Source organism: Seriola dumerili, unplaced genomic scaffold (genome assembly GCF_002260705.1).
Source record: "Seriola dumerili isolate Sdu_G_001 unplaced genomic scaffold, Sdu_1.0 BDQW01000454.1, whole genome shotgun sequence".
NCBI lineage: Eukaryota > Metazoa > Chordata > Actinopteri > Carangiformes > Carangidae > Seriola > Seriola dumerili.
This window is the reverse complement of record NW_019174709.1, coordinates 425654-442856: the sequence shown is the minus strand read 5'-3', so window position 1 is coordinate 442856 and position 17203 is coordinate 425654. Positions and strand designations below refer to the sequence as shown.

Genomic DNA, 17203 nt, shown 5'->3' with positions numbered 1-17203 from the left:
ATGCTTTTTGTCTCATGAAGAAAGATTATTTGCAAACATGGGATTTTTTCTAAGAGCTTTGAGAGCCACTGTTTTCACTCTGCTCTGCTACAATACATATGTATACGTTCATCACAACTAGGCGTCATGTATTTCAGGGGTCAGAAAGTAAAAAGTTAACTGACCACAGCTCATTTTTACATTTAAAAGGCCTGATTCTGATCAAATAAAGCTAAATGTACTCTATCATTTTGGAATATGCTGGGAAACTGTAGGAAAAAGTCAATAAGTTGTGTAGGCAGGTGCTCTTTAGAAAACAAAGGCAAAAACCTCTGACATTTGTTCTTTGTGAATAAGAAGACTGTTCAACAGAATGAAGGCTGAACAAAGCTACAATTAACAGACTGGTAGCTCAGCTATCACACTGGCCGTCACAGACCAGAGGCCGTGCATGAGACAAGTGTTCAGAACAAATAAAATTCATCCGTTAAATTATGTTTGGTGGAATGAAGGTTCAGTTGGTTCAATGTGAAACGATACAGGGAACGGAAAAAGCGAGGACGTGTGAGGAGATGAAAACACTTGACAGCTTTACTGACAATATAATTAGCACCTGCAGAAGCTGCATATCAAACACACATACTATATGATATATATATATATATATATATATATATATATATACAGTATAGAATCTTTTCTATCTCTGATGGTAGTCAAGTTTGAAAAAAACATTAAATTATCCTATCAATCAAAAGATAAATGTCATGTTTTTATAAATGTAAAATCTCTTTCATTCGTCGTTGACATTTATTTCCTGTCAGAGCCTTCTACTTGTATTTCAGACGTATGTCATGATTACAAAGGCCACCACTGAAGAGGGTTTGAGAGAAACTTCAAGTCCGCCTAAAGGCTTTTCAGACCACTTGATACGCAGCCATCATGTGCAGTATGTGACGTGACTTTATTGCTCTTTTTGTATGTTTTCTCATGTTTCACATGTACCTGCTTGCCTGAATGTTGCCAAGTCTGAGTTTATACTTGAGTCGCATGTCATGCATACCTGTCTGCCCACCCGTCAGACACAGAGGAAAAGATGGGTATTGTTATGCAATGCCGGTGGATCTACCTGCCAAGAGGATTAGACAGTTTCCTCTTTCACTGACCCTCTTTTCAATTTTCTGTGTTCGTGTAATTAAGTTGTCAGGGCAAGAAAAATCAGGACAACAGCATTTAACTTTGGACAAAACTGCAAATGACATCTTAAGTCATCTGATATTTTTAGTATACACAGTAGACTTAGACTAGATTATGTTGGTGTCTATTTGTAAAGAGTCGGTTTTTCTCTCTGAATAAGAAAAGAAAAACACACTGAACTTTTAATTCTAATGTCTGCGGATGTGTCTATGGAATTAGAATATTAATTACTTCTATTAGTTATCTAATGCTGATATTGGTCTGGTTTCTGTTACTGTGCATCTGTAGATGACTACACTACATTGAGACTAAAGTGACCTCAAGTCAATATCATCATTCATTTATTGATGCCTTTACTGCCTTTGGAGTGATCTCACCAGGAAGAAATGACCACCACACAATAGCTTGAACTCCAGTTCACCCAGCAAGTATCCAGGTGGTTTGATGCAACATCAGACTTTGGAAATCTGAATTTATTTTGAGCTGAATAATGTCATAAACTTAAATTCAAATTTAAAAACCACCATATACTGTACACATGAACTGAGTAATATGAAAGTGAGGTAAGTAGACACTAACTGCTTAAGCAACAGCACTTATTTAGAAATTATAAGCTTTATATATACATTACTAAATGGTTTATAACACACTATGATGAAGTTGTAAGTACATATAATTATATATAAGTGTCTATTAATGTATTTGTCAACAACTAAGTCCTCCTGAGGGAACCCATAGAGAGCCCTGGTGTATAAACAGATGAATAAATGACAATAATAGCTGTAATAATATCAAACGTCTTCACAGGTCAATTTGAAATTCCCCCCGAAAAAATCTTTGTGCATATATATATAAACTTTAAAATGTTCAGTAGCTGCATCCAACTGCATTATAGTGTGTTCAAATAGAGGGACTTTTGTAATATGAAAGTGATGTTATGCAGACACTAGCAATTATAAGCGTTATATAAAAGTTACTGAATGGTTCTATAATGAAGTCGTAAGTATATATAATTACATATAAGTGTATATTCATTTATTTGCAAACAACTTTTGAACGCTGGTGTATTAACAGATGAATGACTAACACAGTTGTTATAATATCAATAACGCTGATAAAAAACACTGTACGTTAATCAATACTTTTAGTGCTTTAGCTGCTTGCAGCTGCATTACAGTGTGCGCTGCTACAAGCTGTTTATTGACGCAAGGAACAACGCGACGCTGTTACTTGGTAACTGCGTACATTAGCTCGTTTCTTTTAGTAACTGCAATGCAGAAAATGCAAGGAATGTGATATTTAGTTGTTTTAAATCAATAAGAATTATATACCGAGTTATTTTAATGCATGTAAGTTTCGTAAAAGATGAAAGTTCGCTGCATTCATACCCATGTCGCTCGCGTGAAAACTTTTTTGTTTTTTTTAACAACAGTGAAACGAACAATAGACACAGCTGGATTTTGAACGTCCACCCTCGTTTACTTGAGAACTTCTGACTTGACGAGAACAAAACTACGTGCAGTGACAATGATACAACAACTTCTTCCGCCTTGTTGCAGCAGCCAGGTGAGGTCTTACCTGGCCGTTCGGTGAGTCCAGGTTATTCCTCCAGACAGACTCCACACAGCATACCACAGGTGAGATGTCAGCACGCGCCAGCTTCGCTAAACTGTGGAGCCAGCTCCCTGCATCAGGTAGTATGTGAACTCTCCGGGGTGAAACTCGAGAAGCGAGGCCGTCCCGCTGCTCCAGCATGGGCGTGGTGCTCCGGAGAAGGCTATAAAACCTCCAAAGAGCAAACAAGTCCAGTTTAAATATTTCTGTAGGTGTGATAATTAATCACCATATTGCACCCTATCAGTGAATGAGCAGCAATGGCATGCAGAGACCACAGCTTCACTGCATTAGTGAGTAATTAAATAATTTCCAAACAGCTGTGTTGGACCGTGACCATACTTGGAGGCTAAACTACATGAGTCTAGACTGGCAGGTCAACCAGGGGCAGGGTGGGTATTTATATGAATGTTTAATTACAGCAAAGATACCACCTGTGAGTCATAGACAACAACCTGAAGGTCCCATATTGTATAAAGTGAGATTTTCTTTGTCTTTTCTCGGGTATAAAGCAGGGCTAGGTTATAAATACCAGAGTGCTCAGTCCACAGAGAAACACACACAGCCTGTATTCAGAAACTGAGCCGTAAAACGGGCCGTCAGGACTGCTGTAACTTTGTGATGTCACAACAAAGCAGTCACATCTCAACCCAGCCCACCTGGACCCACAACATTTATCCTCCCAGGATTTGGTTTCTCCAAGTGTTTATCTGAAATCTGCTATATTTTCACTCAGAAAAAAAGTCAGCCAATCAGGAGAGAGGCTCAGAGCCTCCTCTCCTCTGATTGGCTGACAGACCTGTTGTTACTAGAGCTCCAGAGAGAAGCCAGACGGAGATATGAAACTACATTGAGATGGTTTTTAGTTCTTAAACCCACAATTATATCTTCTTGGATATCAAAACTAACTAATAAAACACTGGAAAAGTATAAAATATGGGACCTTTAAATTTCCAAATGTTCACCGTACAATAACAGAAATGTTTCTAATGTAAGAATTTTGCTGGGGAAACCTTTCCAGCTATAGATGCAGTTGGGCTCGATTATTGGATAAGAACCAGACTTGAAGAGACCTGTGTTCCCTGCAGGAGCACAGTTAACTACGTTGAATGTAAATAAACTCAGTTACCTCAGTGACAGCCCAAGTTAGCATGGCATCTTGACTCGTGAGTAAATGCAATCAAATGGATGGACAGGAATGCAATAAAATCTAAGCCGATAAGGGAGAAGGAGAAAAAGAGATTTTGAAGTGGGCTTGAATTAAAAAGACGATATATTTTTACTTATATTTTTTTTTTAACTTTATTTCTCAATGATTTAGCAACAACGCTGCCTTTTCACAGAAACTCATGATGTAAAAAAAAAGAAAAAAGAAAACATTCAAAGACGTTTACCCTCTGAAATGGCTTAACACTGAAGAACTTCAGCTGCATAATCACAGATTTAATTATATATATAATAAGCTCTTAAAAGTAGCCTTTTTCAATGCTGTAACATTAACAAGGCACAATAAGGTATAATCATATCACATCTCTCCACTAACCATTCATTTTAGCTCCAACTCTGCAGCTCAGTTAATCCTTTATGTTCAGTTAGAGACTATGAAGTAAACTTGATTAAAAATGGCCTTATTGTGACATGTTCCAGTATTAGGACACATACCATTAAAAAATAAAAAAAAATGATCACATTGAGAGGGTCTTCATGCCACTAAACCTGACATCAATCCGACCTTTGCTAAGGTGCAGGACATCTATTTTCTGAGACAGGGCTTGGCATCAGCCATTTTTGCTTCTACAACTCAACTCAAACACTTGATCAATAAAATTAGTCAGTCAACAGAAAATGAATCTGTAACTTTGATAATTAATTAACAATTCAAGTCATTTTTCAAATATAAATATAACATTTCCTACTATCTCAAAGGTTCTACAAAATATGAGGAATTGCTGCTGTTGTCTAATGTGAGTTTTAGACAGTTGGACAAAACAAGGAATTTCTAGAGGAACCTTAAGGCTTTAGGAAGTTGTGATGGCCGTTTTTCATTTTTTCCCTCACATTTTTTTTAGACCAAACAATTATTTGCTTAGTCAAAAAAAAAGTCCTGCAGATTTATTTGTGATTATGATAATCACTGCAGCCCTACGGATCATGTTGATCTGGTTGTATTAAATTGTACAGCAGATAAATCAGCCGACAAACAAGATCAGCAAAGCCATCTGCAAGAATAGGAATCTCTGGACCCATATAACACATGTGCCATTGCTCTCGCTTCTACACAAAATAACTTAAGGATGTCCTTTTCAGAACCAGGCTACATATCTAAAGGCAAATAAATAATGTAATCTGGTTACCACGGCTCCCACATTATATTACCAGGATACAAGAACACTTCAAATTCTAGTTGATTTTCACTTAATCAAACACTTGTAACCGCGCTTCAGTCTCCTAACAGCTTATTCTGTGGGCCATTTTGCAGAATGCTATTAATATATACCTATATACACACATATGTATAGGTATATATACCAAAGTAAGATGTTTCCACAGTGACAAGTATCTAGCAAAGAAAAATGACCCACTACAATTCAAGGTGTGAAAGTATCATCTAAAGCTGTGGCACTCTCTTCCTCCATACATCATACTTTGTTGACACTTGCATGTATTAGCTACGTTTCTGGAGCGGCCCTAAGGCAAAGCATCATAACTTATGTCACGTTCAAAGTCCACAGTTACTGTACAGCTGATAATGAGGCCCTGGCCTCGCCTGAAGACAGGATCAGTGGAAGTAAAGAGCTGAAGATGCTGTTCCCTCTTTTTTTGTGGCAGTGTGTTCCAAACAGTTTTTGGAAGTGCTCCAGCATTTATTTGGCGTCACTGTTCAAACCCTCTGATGGAAAGGTTGTAAAGGACTGACATCCTGTGATGTCAGTGCAGAGTGATTTCTTGCTCCTCATCTTCGTCAGCAGCTGATTCCTCTGCTTCGTCTCTGGTCTGCTGCAGTAAAGGCAACTCGAGCTCTGGGCTCTTACTGTTCAGCTGCCTTAAAGACGGGACCTTATCTGATGGAAAATAAAACAAAATTCACACTGTCAATGTTATCATCTCTTCTTAAAGTCCACCTCCACTCAGAAATGTGTGTGATTGTTGTTACCTAACTTAGATGTTTGAACCTGACAGAGCGTAACACTAAACGCTACTGTCACATTTTCCGACTGAAGAGGGAAAGCTTCTCTGTGCTCAATTAAATCTTTGTGTAAGACGTGCATGTACGAGCATGATTTTGTGGCATCACAAAGAGCGTGGAAGCCAATCCTGGTTCAATAGGCAACTCACACAAGTGTGATGTTGAAACTTGAAGCCTGCTCAGTGAGGTAGGAAACATCTTGTGTACAGTAGTTAAACTTTTGAAATTAAAAACAGAAGGAACAGATGTAATTTTTTAAGTTTTTAAACAAGAAAAACCATATCAGACAAAGCACATTTTATATATCATTAAACATATCTAAAAGGGATTTTTAAATATTTGATTGACTTTTTTTCAGACCATATAATGAACAAAAACAAAAAATAAAAACGAACTTACTTTTCGAATAATATGTCTTGAGTCCCACATGCAATGAAATGCCACACAGACACACAACACATCCCATCCAATTAAGCCCGCTCAATTTGTCTTCCGTCAGAGCTGCTGCCAAAAGCAGAGTACACACCTCCTACAGGAAAACAAGACAATAAAAGGGACGAAAGAAAGGGTGTATTTAGTGGGTCTGAACAAGACCAGAACACTGCAGCCTCATCAGGCTTTACAAAGCAAAAAAACAAAAGTTGATTAAAGTTGACCCAGAAACTTTCAGAGATAGAATAACAGCATAGTTGTTTGTAGTGTTTTGGCTTAGCAGACTCCCATAATAAGCAATAAAAGCCAACACAGTGAGCTCACACACTGAACTGAAACGGTACCTTGAAGATCCCTGATATGGATAGAGTGAGGCTGGAGGTTCGAGAGACTAGCAGGAACTCTGAGAAGCCTAAACCAAAGGCCAGTGAGCCGCCGATGCCCAGCGTGAAGAGTGAGTAAAGGAGAGGTGAAAGCTCCGTCACCCGGAACAACTTTTCTGAGGTACTGAGGCTCAGCCCTGCAGAGAGAGGTGTGTGATGAAGGCATTACTTTACAAGACACTAATCAGCTTCTATGAAGAGGTAATAAGGTGCTGAACGTCACCTGTAGCACTGCTTGAGCACGTTAAGGTTAAACCTGACTGAAATACCTTATCAGTGTTGATTTTGTGGCAAGCCATGTCAAGCAGTGTGATCGACACGGTTTTCAGAAAAGGCAGAGAAACTGAACGTTAATGAACATAATTGTATTTACAGGTGTTCTTATATCATTTTTTCCTTCCTGATACCAATTCCCATACCCAGGACCAATCCAATGCCACTGCATTAAAGAAAGTAACAGCTGCTGTTTTAAAACGGTATGAAAAATTTATTAACAAATTTCGTGGTATCAAATCAGTGTTTACTAGGTTTCCATCTCCATCTCCTAACTACCAAAAATCACACTGTGATCATTAAGACTGGATTACTGGAGTGCAAATAGCTAATAATAAGCTACTGAGGCTGCGTAATGTTTATATAACATTTTTCATTGAACTGAAATACTATAACCAGGACTATAGAGGTGATCACTCTTTACTGCAGAGTGAGGAAGACGAACTGCAGCTTAAGAGTGTGTCTCACCTTCGTTATAAAGGAAGAGGGGAAAGAGGCCAAGGAACATGAGAGGTTGTAGGTGGTACATGGCATCTATTGGGTTCTGAAGGCCTGGAAGAAGGAACAAGATGAAAAAAAAAAAGGTTGAAAGAGGAAAACAATAGGGCCATAAACTTCTGTGAGTTTCAGCTTTTAAAAATCATTGCTACAGTTATTGGCAAAGCATCCTTTAATTACAAAATCAGATGTACTGAATAGTTCTGTCAGACTGTTTAATTCTTCTCTTAGCTGCCCGTTGATTATACCGTTTTAATTTCATTATTTTTCACATTTGTATTGCTGCAGTGCTTCTCTCGAAGGGTTTCACATGAAGCTTCTTATTTATCTCTTCATTCAAGGTGAGAGGGCTTGTGTTTTCATTTGTATTCTGCCTCTTTCAAATGCTTCACAGGTAGTGGTTTGTTCATCTGTTTACCTCAATATCTCATTTCACTCAGGGTGGGTTGTCACGGGAGTGAGGAAGCGTATAGTCATAGTTGAGTTTAGGTGTCCATGTGGCTAAAATGCCCTAAAGCACAGTAGCTGCAACAGGTGTGCTCAACATATATTCAACACTGACCCAGCTCTGCTTTCTGCATGAGGACCTGAGTGAGGGTCCAGCGGATCCCGCCGATGAAGGATGCCAGCAGCGCCATGATGAATCCCTCCAGGTTAAACTGTTGCGCTTGAAATGTAACCATAAACATGCCACTGGAGATCAGCAGGACCACCAGGATCAGGAATGGGTTCTGGTTGAAAAGGACAGAAAAGAGAGATGGTGAGAAACAAACATATACAGAAATAGAGAAGAGGACTGGAGAGTCTGCAAAGACTTCGGATGAAAATATTCGTAACTTGGAGTAGTTTTATAATTATTATAAGAGGTTATGTGCTGTGCCTTGTGTGGGGGTGTGCCAAGCTTGTAGATGGGCAGCACCAACAGACGTACTGATGTCAATAGGATGAGGAAGTAATGTCTGGGCCCCTGAACTAGGCGTTTCATACAAAGGAGAATATATAATAGAACCTAGACCTGCTTTATAATTAAAAGAGATACGGAAAGCTCACATTATACGATATGGGACCTTTAATGTACACCATAGCACATCATTTAAAAATTAAAAAGAATTGTCACTTACCGGCTCCTCTAGTTTAAACACCAGAGAGAAAAAGAGGATAAAGACAACAGCTGACGACTTGGTCATAGTGTACCTTGAATGACAAAAGATAAGAGCCACGGTAGAATGGAACAATTCAATAACAGGTTAAATAGCAACACTAATAAGCTGAAGTTTATCATTTCATATTGAAGTCATATCATATCATATCATATATCATATCAAAGACACAAACTTACAAGCTGATGGTGATGAAGAGGAAACTCCAGTTGGAAAGTCCAATATCCAATGCTGTGGCCAAGGCTGGGTAAGACAGACAGAATTTAGAACACCTTTGTTTCTGGTCTACTATTTTCTAACTATCAATTATGAATAATAAGGCAGGACATCAAAGGTGAAAAGAGATACTGTAAGAGTTCATAATTATCTAAATAACACTGAAAACAGCTCATTTTAGGCTCTGAGCATGGATATTTTGCTGCATAGCTGGAATACTGTCTGCTGCCTGTTACTGATTCAAGACAAAACAGAAAAAGGGGCGAGACAATCATAACATTAACATTTATATATATCAAATAAATCTACTTTTTTTAATGATGGTTAATTGCTGTGATTGCTGCTCTGTTGGTTTTTTTTAAAATCTTCAACTACCCCTTTAGTTGTGATGTCATGTTTCTATCAATGTGGACTTTAGCCCAAGTACTCGTCACTGAAAGATTATGTCAGTGAACATGATAAGAGACGACTGTCAGTCCCTTTTCTAGCTCACTGTTCTCTGAACACTTTGAGCTGCCTTCTGAACACAGTTAGGTAAAACACTCAAGGCTCCCCTAAAATCTCACCAGTGGGAGCCACTTTACGGAGGTAATCTCTCCAGCTTAGAATAACACGGGGTTTCCCTGTCCGCCAGTGCATTGCCCGACGCGTCAGAGCCGACAGGCAGAAGATGATGGTGAGATGAACTAACGTCATGAAAAGGGGATAGTGGAATCCCTGAGGGAGAGAGAAAAAGACAGGGTCATCTCGCACAGTTGAGGTGGGATATTTCCCACTGTCTCAAGGTCCTGGATCCTGAGACACTGGGAGACAGCCCCCAGAGAGAAACACCATACGGCTTAACCCACCAGACAGCAAAAGCAGAGATTCATCTTAGATTATTTTCATTAATATTCTGAAATAAAAGGAGGAGCCATGTTATTAATAGGAAGCCAGTGAACACCTTCACTTACCTTCATCAGCCATTTGTTATAGAAGGTGATGCCTATAGAGAAGACATAGTAGAGGAGAACTAGTCCAACGGTGCGAAGCCCCCGGCAGAGGAACTGGACGGGGCACGCCATCCAGGGCTGCTGGGATCAGCTGTCCAGTTCAGACAGCTACTGTAGAGGTCATCATCTCCAAACTGACTCTGCACCCCTGTCCATCAGCCATGGCTGAGTGCTTTAGGAGGGAGAGCCCCCCGTGTGGAAGAGGGGAAGAGGGAGGGAGTTAGGTTGCATTTGAGTGCAGTGAGGAAGCACAGTTTTTTTTTGAGTTGTAAATAAGCCCTGATGCACTGTTAGCTTAACGGTAACATTAGTTTTAGCTCAAGTTTGACAACCACCGTAAGCTAACCGCTAAACCACGTCAGCTAGCCGTTAAACCACTAATAACATAATGTTAAGTACAATTTACCAACAAATTATTAAACAGGAACTGAGTTAGTTCCTGGACAGCTTCGGCTAATATTAGCCAAAGGCAGCGGTAGCACTCACCAGATCGTTGTTTGGCAAAGTTTGACGGGACCTATTGTCTTCAGCGCTAACTAGCGTTTTACCCCTTTAGATCACACTAGCCTGCTTTGTACACCGGCATTGTGTGGCGGCTATTAGTTAATAAGCTAACTCAGTACAAAAAGCAGTTATTAGCTTAATGTAGACCGTAAACTAGGTTCAGCTTTCACCATCACCACTCGCTAACTGCAACTGGTGACAGAGTACACAGTGCGTTGCCCCCGTTACGTGTCATGTTCGTCTGACTACACCCGCATACTGAACTCCACCGATCAATCTCTCCATTTAACCTTTGCAGTATTGATTTGTCACCTATAAGTCACATGCACTAAGACTTAAGGCCTTCATTGAATCGTTATGAGCCACTCTTCAATTCGGCTTCCAAATACCCCACCGGAAATAAATGCAATTTAACAAAAATGTGACTTTTCTGCTTTAGTTCACACTGCTCGCGATTGTACCCGAGGAGTGTTTCATTTAAATAATACACACAAAACGCGAAAAACATCTAAATATATGTAGCTAATTTACAATACAGCAAGGTGGTGATCCATTCAAACGCCATCAATGTTAAAATGCCATCTGTTTGAATTAAGTTTGGCCTTGTTTTGTCTAGAAACATTAAAGCATATGCCTGGGAGCAAACAAAAAAAAAACAGTCAAAATATGATATTAAAGAAACCTACCGTGAGTCATGATGACAATATGGCAGATTAATATACGCAAACTTTGTATTGTAACATCATGCGGATCATTACTCGGGGGACAACACAGTTCAGAGGAAGTTACCACAAGGGGCAGTATTTTTTTAGTAGGTAACGTTTTTACCCTGAATTTCTTCCTCAGTCAAAGAAACTGAGGCGGAAGTCAACAGAGAGCACAGACCGATCTGTGTTGTTATCCCGGCTGAACTAAGAGGTAACGGAGTTATGCTTTGCGCATTAACTACGTATTATAACAGTGTAAGTGTAATGTAAAAGTTTACGTTAATGTGACGTATCCGTGTGTTTTCCAGCAGAATGGCGGATGAGGAGGACGAGACTGGCTTCGACGAGGAGTTGGATGACGGGACCAGCGGGGTCGACGTCGGCCACGGGAAGAGGAAGAGGCTCTTCTCCAAGGAGCTCCGGTGTATGATGTACGGTTTCGGAGACGACCAGAACCCGTACACGGAGTCCGTGGATATTCTGGAGGACCTGGTGATCGAGTTCATCACGGAAATGACCCACAAAGCCATGTCTATCGGACGCCAGGGCCGCGTCCAGGTGGAGGACATCGTTTTTCTGATTCGCAAGGACCCAAGGAAGTTCGCCAGAGTCAAAGACCTGCTGACCATGAACGAGGAGCTGAAGAGAGCCCGGAAAGCTTTCGACGAAGCAAATTATGGCTCATGAACTCACCCTGGGACACTTCTTTACATACATCTAATTTTGCTGTTCATTTGGTTTATCTTTGTTCTTTAGGAGATTGTTCAGACTCCATTTTATTGTCCAAACTCAGCATTTTTTTGTGTGACGAGTGATTTGCATTATTTTACAGATGGTATAAAATGTCATATCGCCTGCGACTGTTTAAATAAAGTAACTTGAATATTGTTTAAATTCACAAAGTCATTACTATTATTTTTTTTATACCAGAATACCCAGGAGAGGCTGTTCTTCAGATCTGGACAGTGACAATTATGGCTTAACATCTCATGCACAAATCAACCGAAGCATCAAAATGCAGCTGCGATCACACTGCACTCACTGTATATGCTACAACAGCAGGCAACACTGAGCTGCATCGTCAAACCATAGCTGTGATAAAAAAAATTTCCAGTGTGCAGCCACAGCATCTGCCTCAGCTTGCTGCAGGGATATAATGATGGCGAGAGCTGCAAAGTCACTTATCGGAAGAGTGATTGCCAGATATTTTGCCAATTTTCTTTGAGTAATTTTTGTTGAGAGAAACAACAGTAAAACTCTCTGGTTCCAGCTTCTTCAATGTGAATATTTTTGCAGATTTCCTTTTTTCCTCTGTGATTGTAAATTTAACATTTGGGGGGTTTTGAAGTGTTGGTTGGACAAAACGTCACCTTTGACTCACAGAAGCTGTGATGGCTGGTATTTATTAATTAGTCAAGAAAATAATTGCTAGTTGCAGCACAAATTACATTAAAATTATTATAAGTGAAAGCAAATAGAATATTGTTTGTGCTGAGGATAGATCCTATGACGACATTACCGCAGTCACTTGCCTAGCCACAAGTTCTGGACCTGAAAAATGTATGACCTCATACTCAATTATCTATCTCTGTTATCTCTGTTAAGTAATCCTAATGGAGTTTTTGTGGGTCCCCTACAGATGTGAACAGCACTTACTTGGATGTTCAGCAGAGATAAAATTAGCTGTGGTTCAAACGAAATTGACAAAAAGAAGAAACAAAGAGATTTTATTGATATTCCTCAAAACAAAATTTTTTACACAGACCATAAATATGACAGACCAACTACAAGTGAGTATGTGTTAGTTTCATTTATTCTGTTCAAGCAAATTACTTCTTTGTACAGTGAAGTGTTTGGATGAATTGGTCTAAGCAGCAGGTAACAGGCCGCCGATCTATCTAGACTACATCAAGATCAGAGCATTACCAGCAGAGGGGGAGGGAGGGGGGTCGCGGATGACATGTTACGCCATGCATATACTGCAAAAGGTGTGTGCAGTGAATTTCCCCGTTGCAGCCTCGCCGTCCTGTCACGGTGAACAGTGTCAGCGCAGCATCCGTAGGCCGTCTGCATTCACAGACGAGCTGGGTTTGGGGAACAGTGTAGCCCAGCCAGCGACCCCCCCGCCGGGTGCCCTAGCTGTCTGTTGAGGATGACTATGAGGATGGAGAAGAGAGGCAGTGAACCAGGTGGACAGGAGAAAGGAGGAGGAGGAGGAGGAGGAGGAGGAAGAGTGCTGGGGGGGGGGGAGTAGTTTGAGGACATCAATGGGGAGTCAGATGTGTTCACAGGGGGTGGGAGGAGGAATGTCCATGAGTCTTTCCGGTTTTACTGCACATTCTCCATCATCTTGAGGAATTCTGGGAAAGAAAGGCGATGGAGCAGAGTCATTATTACCCCAAACACAGTGTTCATCATCCTCACACAGGGTAAAGGTTAAAAAAATAATTCACAATTTACACAATATATAAATTCAACTGTAAGTAGCCAATATTAAGGTTATTAAAATCTCATCAAACAGCAGAAATACAGGAATGCTCTGAGGCTGCTATCACAATCATCATCATCATCATCATCATCATCATCATCATCATCATGCACGTACCGTCAAAGTCCAGCATGCCGTCAGCGTTCTTGTCTCCATCCTTCATCAGCTCATCAATCTCATCCTCTGTGATGGCCTCGCCGGTGCTGCGGATGATGAGGGCGAACTCCTCTCTGTCGATGTAGCCGTCGGCGTTCCTGGACAAAACACAGAAATTGTAAACATAAACAAACACTTACATGAGGAAACTAAACACTGTCAGCCAAAAAAAAAAATATCTGTGTATAATATTATATAACTGAACCACGGTGCAGCAACAGTGTGAACGTACTTGTCGAACACACGGAAGCACTCTGCCAACTCTTCCTCGCTCTTGCCGGCCTGGTCCTCCTTTAGCAGCCTCACCATCATGACCAAGAACTCCTCGAAGTCGATGGTGCCGCTGCCTGAGGGTCAGGAAGAAGCCACATAACTGATTAACGGTGGTCAGGTCAGCCAAGTGCCCTGCGCTTCCATGTTGGACACAACAGCGCGCTCGTCTTTGCGCACAATTTTTACGCATGAACCACAGCGAAAGGAGACACTGGATCTCTATGTCTTACTGATCTGTGTAATTTAAAGCAGAATCAAGCAGAAGTAGCTTTGGTTTCAAAGTGTTAGATACTGTTACTGTAACTACTACTACTACTACTACTACTACTACTTACTACTGGTAACACTTGTGGTGTATTGTGTTGCTTGTGCGTAAAGACACATTTTACTATCAGAGTTATCCGTCGCTCACCGTCCTCATCGACCTCCTCGATGATCTCATCCAACTCCTCTCTTGTCGGGTTCTGGCCCAGCATCCTCATCACGGTACCCAACTCCTTGGTGCTGATGTCACCGCCACCGTCTGTGTCAAACATGTCGAAGGCGGCTTTGAACTCTGGAAGAGACGAGGAAATAGTTCAAGTCCAGAAAACCTCTCCATGTCTCTACAGACTGAAAAACTGTGAAATCTGCCTGTGTGTGAATAACTGAAGCAACACATCTGTCGTCACTGCGGCTTTGTGCTGAGCATCTCTTCGCTCATTTAAATAGTACAAAGCATCACGGGGACTGAGCCCACGCGCAGCATCTCGCACTGTCTGCCTTTTTTAATGGAACTCATTCTGAAAATGAGGAATAGTAAACCTGGATGGCTCATTTCATCTTGATATTTAGAGGTGTGATAAATGAAAACGACTAGGCTTCTTATCATTAGTAATCTGTTACAGTACTGGTGCCAAAGTAACGCGTTACTGCGGCCTGTACTCACCAGCCAGCATTTCCTCGCTCAGGTAGGAGCGGGCCTCTTGTTGCGCGTCAGTCTGGAAGAAAACAGGGTCCACTCTGTCACTTCATCATTCACTACAGAATTCATGTAGGCTTCATTCATTATTCCATTAAAAAACCTAGAGGCTACATTGAGCTTTGCAACGGTCAATTTCCAGGTCTTAAACTGCTCCCATGATTCATTCAAAGAAAGACACTGGGAATGTTTCAAATTAAATCAACATCTGTAAGTGAAACGTGTAAAAAATGCCATGACGCACAGATGACACATTTCAGAAATAGACATATTGTAATGATTAAGGTTTGTGATTATAACAATTCATCAATCATTTCAGTTATGTAGGATAAATAAGTGGCCGCGACTCAACAGGTTCCGCGCGCATGGTGAAAATTAGTCCGGCTATTTCAGGCTCAACACATTAGGCTCGCTGTATATGGCCTGCAGACATCCAATCCCTGGGAATTTGTCGCCCAAGCAGAATCCACAGCTGAGACCCACCCTGCTCCCAGCACCCATTCTTAACTTTCTACATAGATTAAGAGCATTTTTTGCAAGATAAATGGCTGAGGTGCAGTTATCGGCCTGTTTAGTAAGAATTCAATTAAAATTCAACTAAAATTCATCTGTCATATTTAGAATAAGTATTGTTTTAAGGGAAGCCAACAGATAAACATTTATGCATTATTGACCAAAGAAGAACATGCTTCTCAACAACTCAGTGGATTGATTTTTATCCATTCAAATCCCCTAATTAGTCAATGATTAATTCACAGGCTCTCATCATTATTGGTTAGCAGCTAATGGCAGGTTGGCCTCAGCACGGATTAGCTGCAGCAGCTCATTTGCACAACTGGTCTTACCATGTTTGTGGATTAGCTTTTCCCCCCCAAATATCCAAGGATAAAAGAAAAGCCCAAAGGAGTGGTCAATCCGTGTGCACCCCGACAGAGAGACTAGACGTCAAGTGAAGGTTCAGACACACTTTAAACGGGACAGCCAGGTCCCGCCCCCTGCCTCTCACAGGCCTCCAGATTTAGTATCCTGAACTTTTAGGGTTCTGGGGCCAGGGCAAGCCAATCACACTTTGGAGGGGAAAGCTCTTGTTTCTTGAAGTTGCAAGGTTAAGAATGTAAAAGAAGTAAAGCAGGAGTTTTTTAGCACTGTGGGGATTCTGGGTCAAGGTGGAAAAATCTACAGGAAAGAATAACACTAAAGTTTTTGGGGGAGAATGCAGATACGCACAGGATTTATCATTCTTTGTGTCAGCTGGTTTGTTAACACTGAGATCATCAGAGGGAGGACGTAAGACTGAGCTGTGATTTACTGTAAAATGATTCATACACTTTAAAAACAAACAAACTAAAACAAAAATTATGCAACACGTTACTCTCTAGAAATGGCGCAACTTTCAGTGTTGATCTCCTAAAATAATAAACTGAAATTTAATGAATTTTAAAAAGAAAGCTACAGATCTTGGAGCTCGTCAGTTCACACTGTTGATTTCCATTTAGGCCTTGTAAATATAAGACCGTGGTGAGTGGGGGGGGGGGCAAGAGTTTTTAAAGTAGGTTATGGGTTTTGTGATGATGGTGTTTCAATCTGGGCGTGCAACTCAAAACCAAGAGAAAAATGCTGTGAGGTGGACCCCCAATCTCACCCAACCCCTTTACCCACCCCACCCTCCACCACTTTAGCCGTGCCCTGAATAGAAGGCAAATTTTAGGCTGCAGAGAGCGAGGCGGGTACCCACGCACCTCGGTGCCACATTGCACTGAAAAACACAACCTGATGCTCCTTTTATGGCGGGCAGTTCCTGAGGGGAGGGCCCGAGGTGAGAGACACGATAGGGGGATAGGATGCTGAGGAGCAGCTGTGAAGAAAGGGGAGGGGATGATGCTTTTGAGAGGTGGTGGGGGGCTTGCAGGCTATATACTCAGAGGGAGACCTGCATTTTCCAAAGGGAGAATTAACTCATCTGCTCTGTGACTGCCTGTCTCAAGCCTCCAGTGCTGGCTGGCTGCTCGGCTTTACCTCTCACAGTGGGGCTTAGTCAGATCTCTGTGCTGGGAGACCGCTGCGTGAAGATCAGTCCTGCAGAAATGACAGTTTTCTAGTATTGAATGAGACAGGGAAGTCGGTGTAAGGCACTATCTATGCAAACAGAGGTATTTTGCAAAGTCCAGCATGGAGGCCAGTTT

At 41.0% G+C, this 17203-nt stretch overlaps 3 protein-coding genes across 6 annotated transcripts; 1 reads left to right on the top strand and 2 right to left on the bottom strand.

The window, feature by feature from the left end:
* Window positions 1–4104: 4104 nt before the first annotated feature.
* On the bottom strand, window positions 4105–11474 carry slc35c2 (solute carrier family 35 member C2). Of its 3 annotated transcripts, none has more exons than XM_022762909.1 (10): window positions 11421–11474; window positions 9893–10103; window positions 9506–9656; window positions 8903–8966; window positions 8685–8757; window positions 8126–8294; window positions 7534–7617; window positions 6754–6929; window positions 6377–6506; window positions 4105–5852 (listed from the first exon to the last, which is right to left on the bottom strand). In XM_022762909.1, exons 2-10 carry the CDS (start codon window positions 10001–10003, stop codon window positions 5719–5721), a joined length of 1092 nt encoding a protein of 363 aa, XP_022618630.1. In that variant the 5' UTR covers window positions 10004–10103; window positions 11421–11474; the 3' UTR covers window positions 4105–5718. The 3 variants fall into 3 exon arrangements, with proteins under 3 accessions (XP_022618630.1, XP_022618629.1, XP_022618627.1); XM_022762908.1 differs by lacking the exon at window positions 11421–11474 and adding an exon at window positions 11122–11214; XM_022762906.1 differs by lacking the exon at window positions 11421–11474 and adding an exon at window positions 10418–10616.
* Window positions 11282–12036, top strand: taf13 (TATA-box binding protein associated factor 13). 2 transcript variants are annotated; one of them, XM_022762910.1, is made up of 2 exons: window positions 11282–11353; window positions 11451–12036. In XM_022762910.1, the coding sequence occupies exon 2, from the start codon at window positions 11455–11457 to the stop codon at window positions 11827–11829; it is 375 nt and encodes a 124-aa protein (XP_022618631.1). In that variant the 5' UTR covers window positions 11282–11353; window positions 11451–11454; the 3' UTR covers window positions 11830–12036. The 2 variants fall into 2 exon arrangements, with proteins under 2 accessions (XP_022618631.1, XP_022618632.1); XM_022762911.1 differs by having other exon boundaries at window positions 11295–11353; window positions 11454–12036.
* Window positions 12037–12908: 872 nt separating this feature from the next.
* LOC111234727 (troponin C, skeletal muscle-like) lies at window positions 12909–15951 on the bottom strand. Its single transcript, XM_022762903.1, has 6 exons — window positions 15866–15951; window positions 14988–15039; window positions 14472–14615; window positions 14019–14133; window positions 13748–13884; window positions 12909–13502 (listed from the first exon to the last, which is right to left on the bottom strand). Exons 1-6 carry the CDS (start codon window positions 15866–15868, stop codon window positions 13471–13473), a joined length of 483 nt encoding a protein of 160 aa, XP_022618624.1. The 5' UTR covers window positions 15869–15951; the 3' UTR covers window positions 12909–13470.
* Window positions 15952–17203: the final 1252 nt, after the last annotated feature.

Bases quoted from the DNA above. Each gene is read 5' to 3' on its own strand.
- LOC111234727 (XM_022762903.1), bottom strand. The intron at 14,616-14,987 runs GTGAGTACAGGC...CGTCTCTTCCAG, and splicing joins GAGCGAGGAAATGCTGGCTG to AGTTCAAAGCCGCCTTCGAC. The intron at 13,503-13,747 runs GTACGTGCATGA...TTTCTTTCCCAG, and splicing joins CGGCATGCTGGACTTTGACG to AATTCCTCAAGATGATGGAG.
- taf13 (XM_022762910.1), top strand. From the start codon at position 11,455: ATGGCGGATGAGGAGGACGAGACTGGCTTCGACGAGGAGTTGGATGAC.
- slc35c2 (XM_022762909.1), bottom strand. From the start codon at position 10,003: ATGGCGTGCCCCGTCCAGTTCCTCTGCCGGGGGCTTCGCACCGTTGGA. The intron at 8,295-8,684 runs GTAAGTGACAAT...CTTTTCAACCAG, and splicing joins TGTTTAAACTAGAGGAGCCG to AACCCATTCCTGATCCTGGT. The intron at 6,507-6,753 runs GTACCGTTTCAG...GTTTTCCTGTAG, and splicing joins CCATATCAGGGATCTTCAAG to GAGGTGTGTACTCTGCTTTT.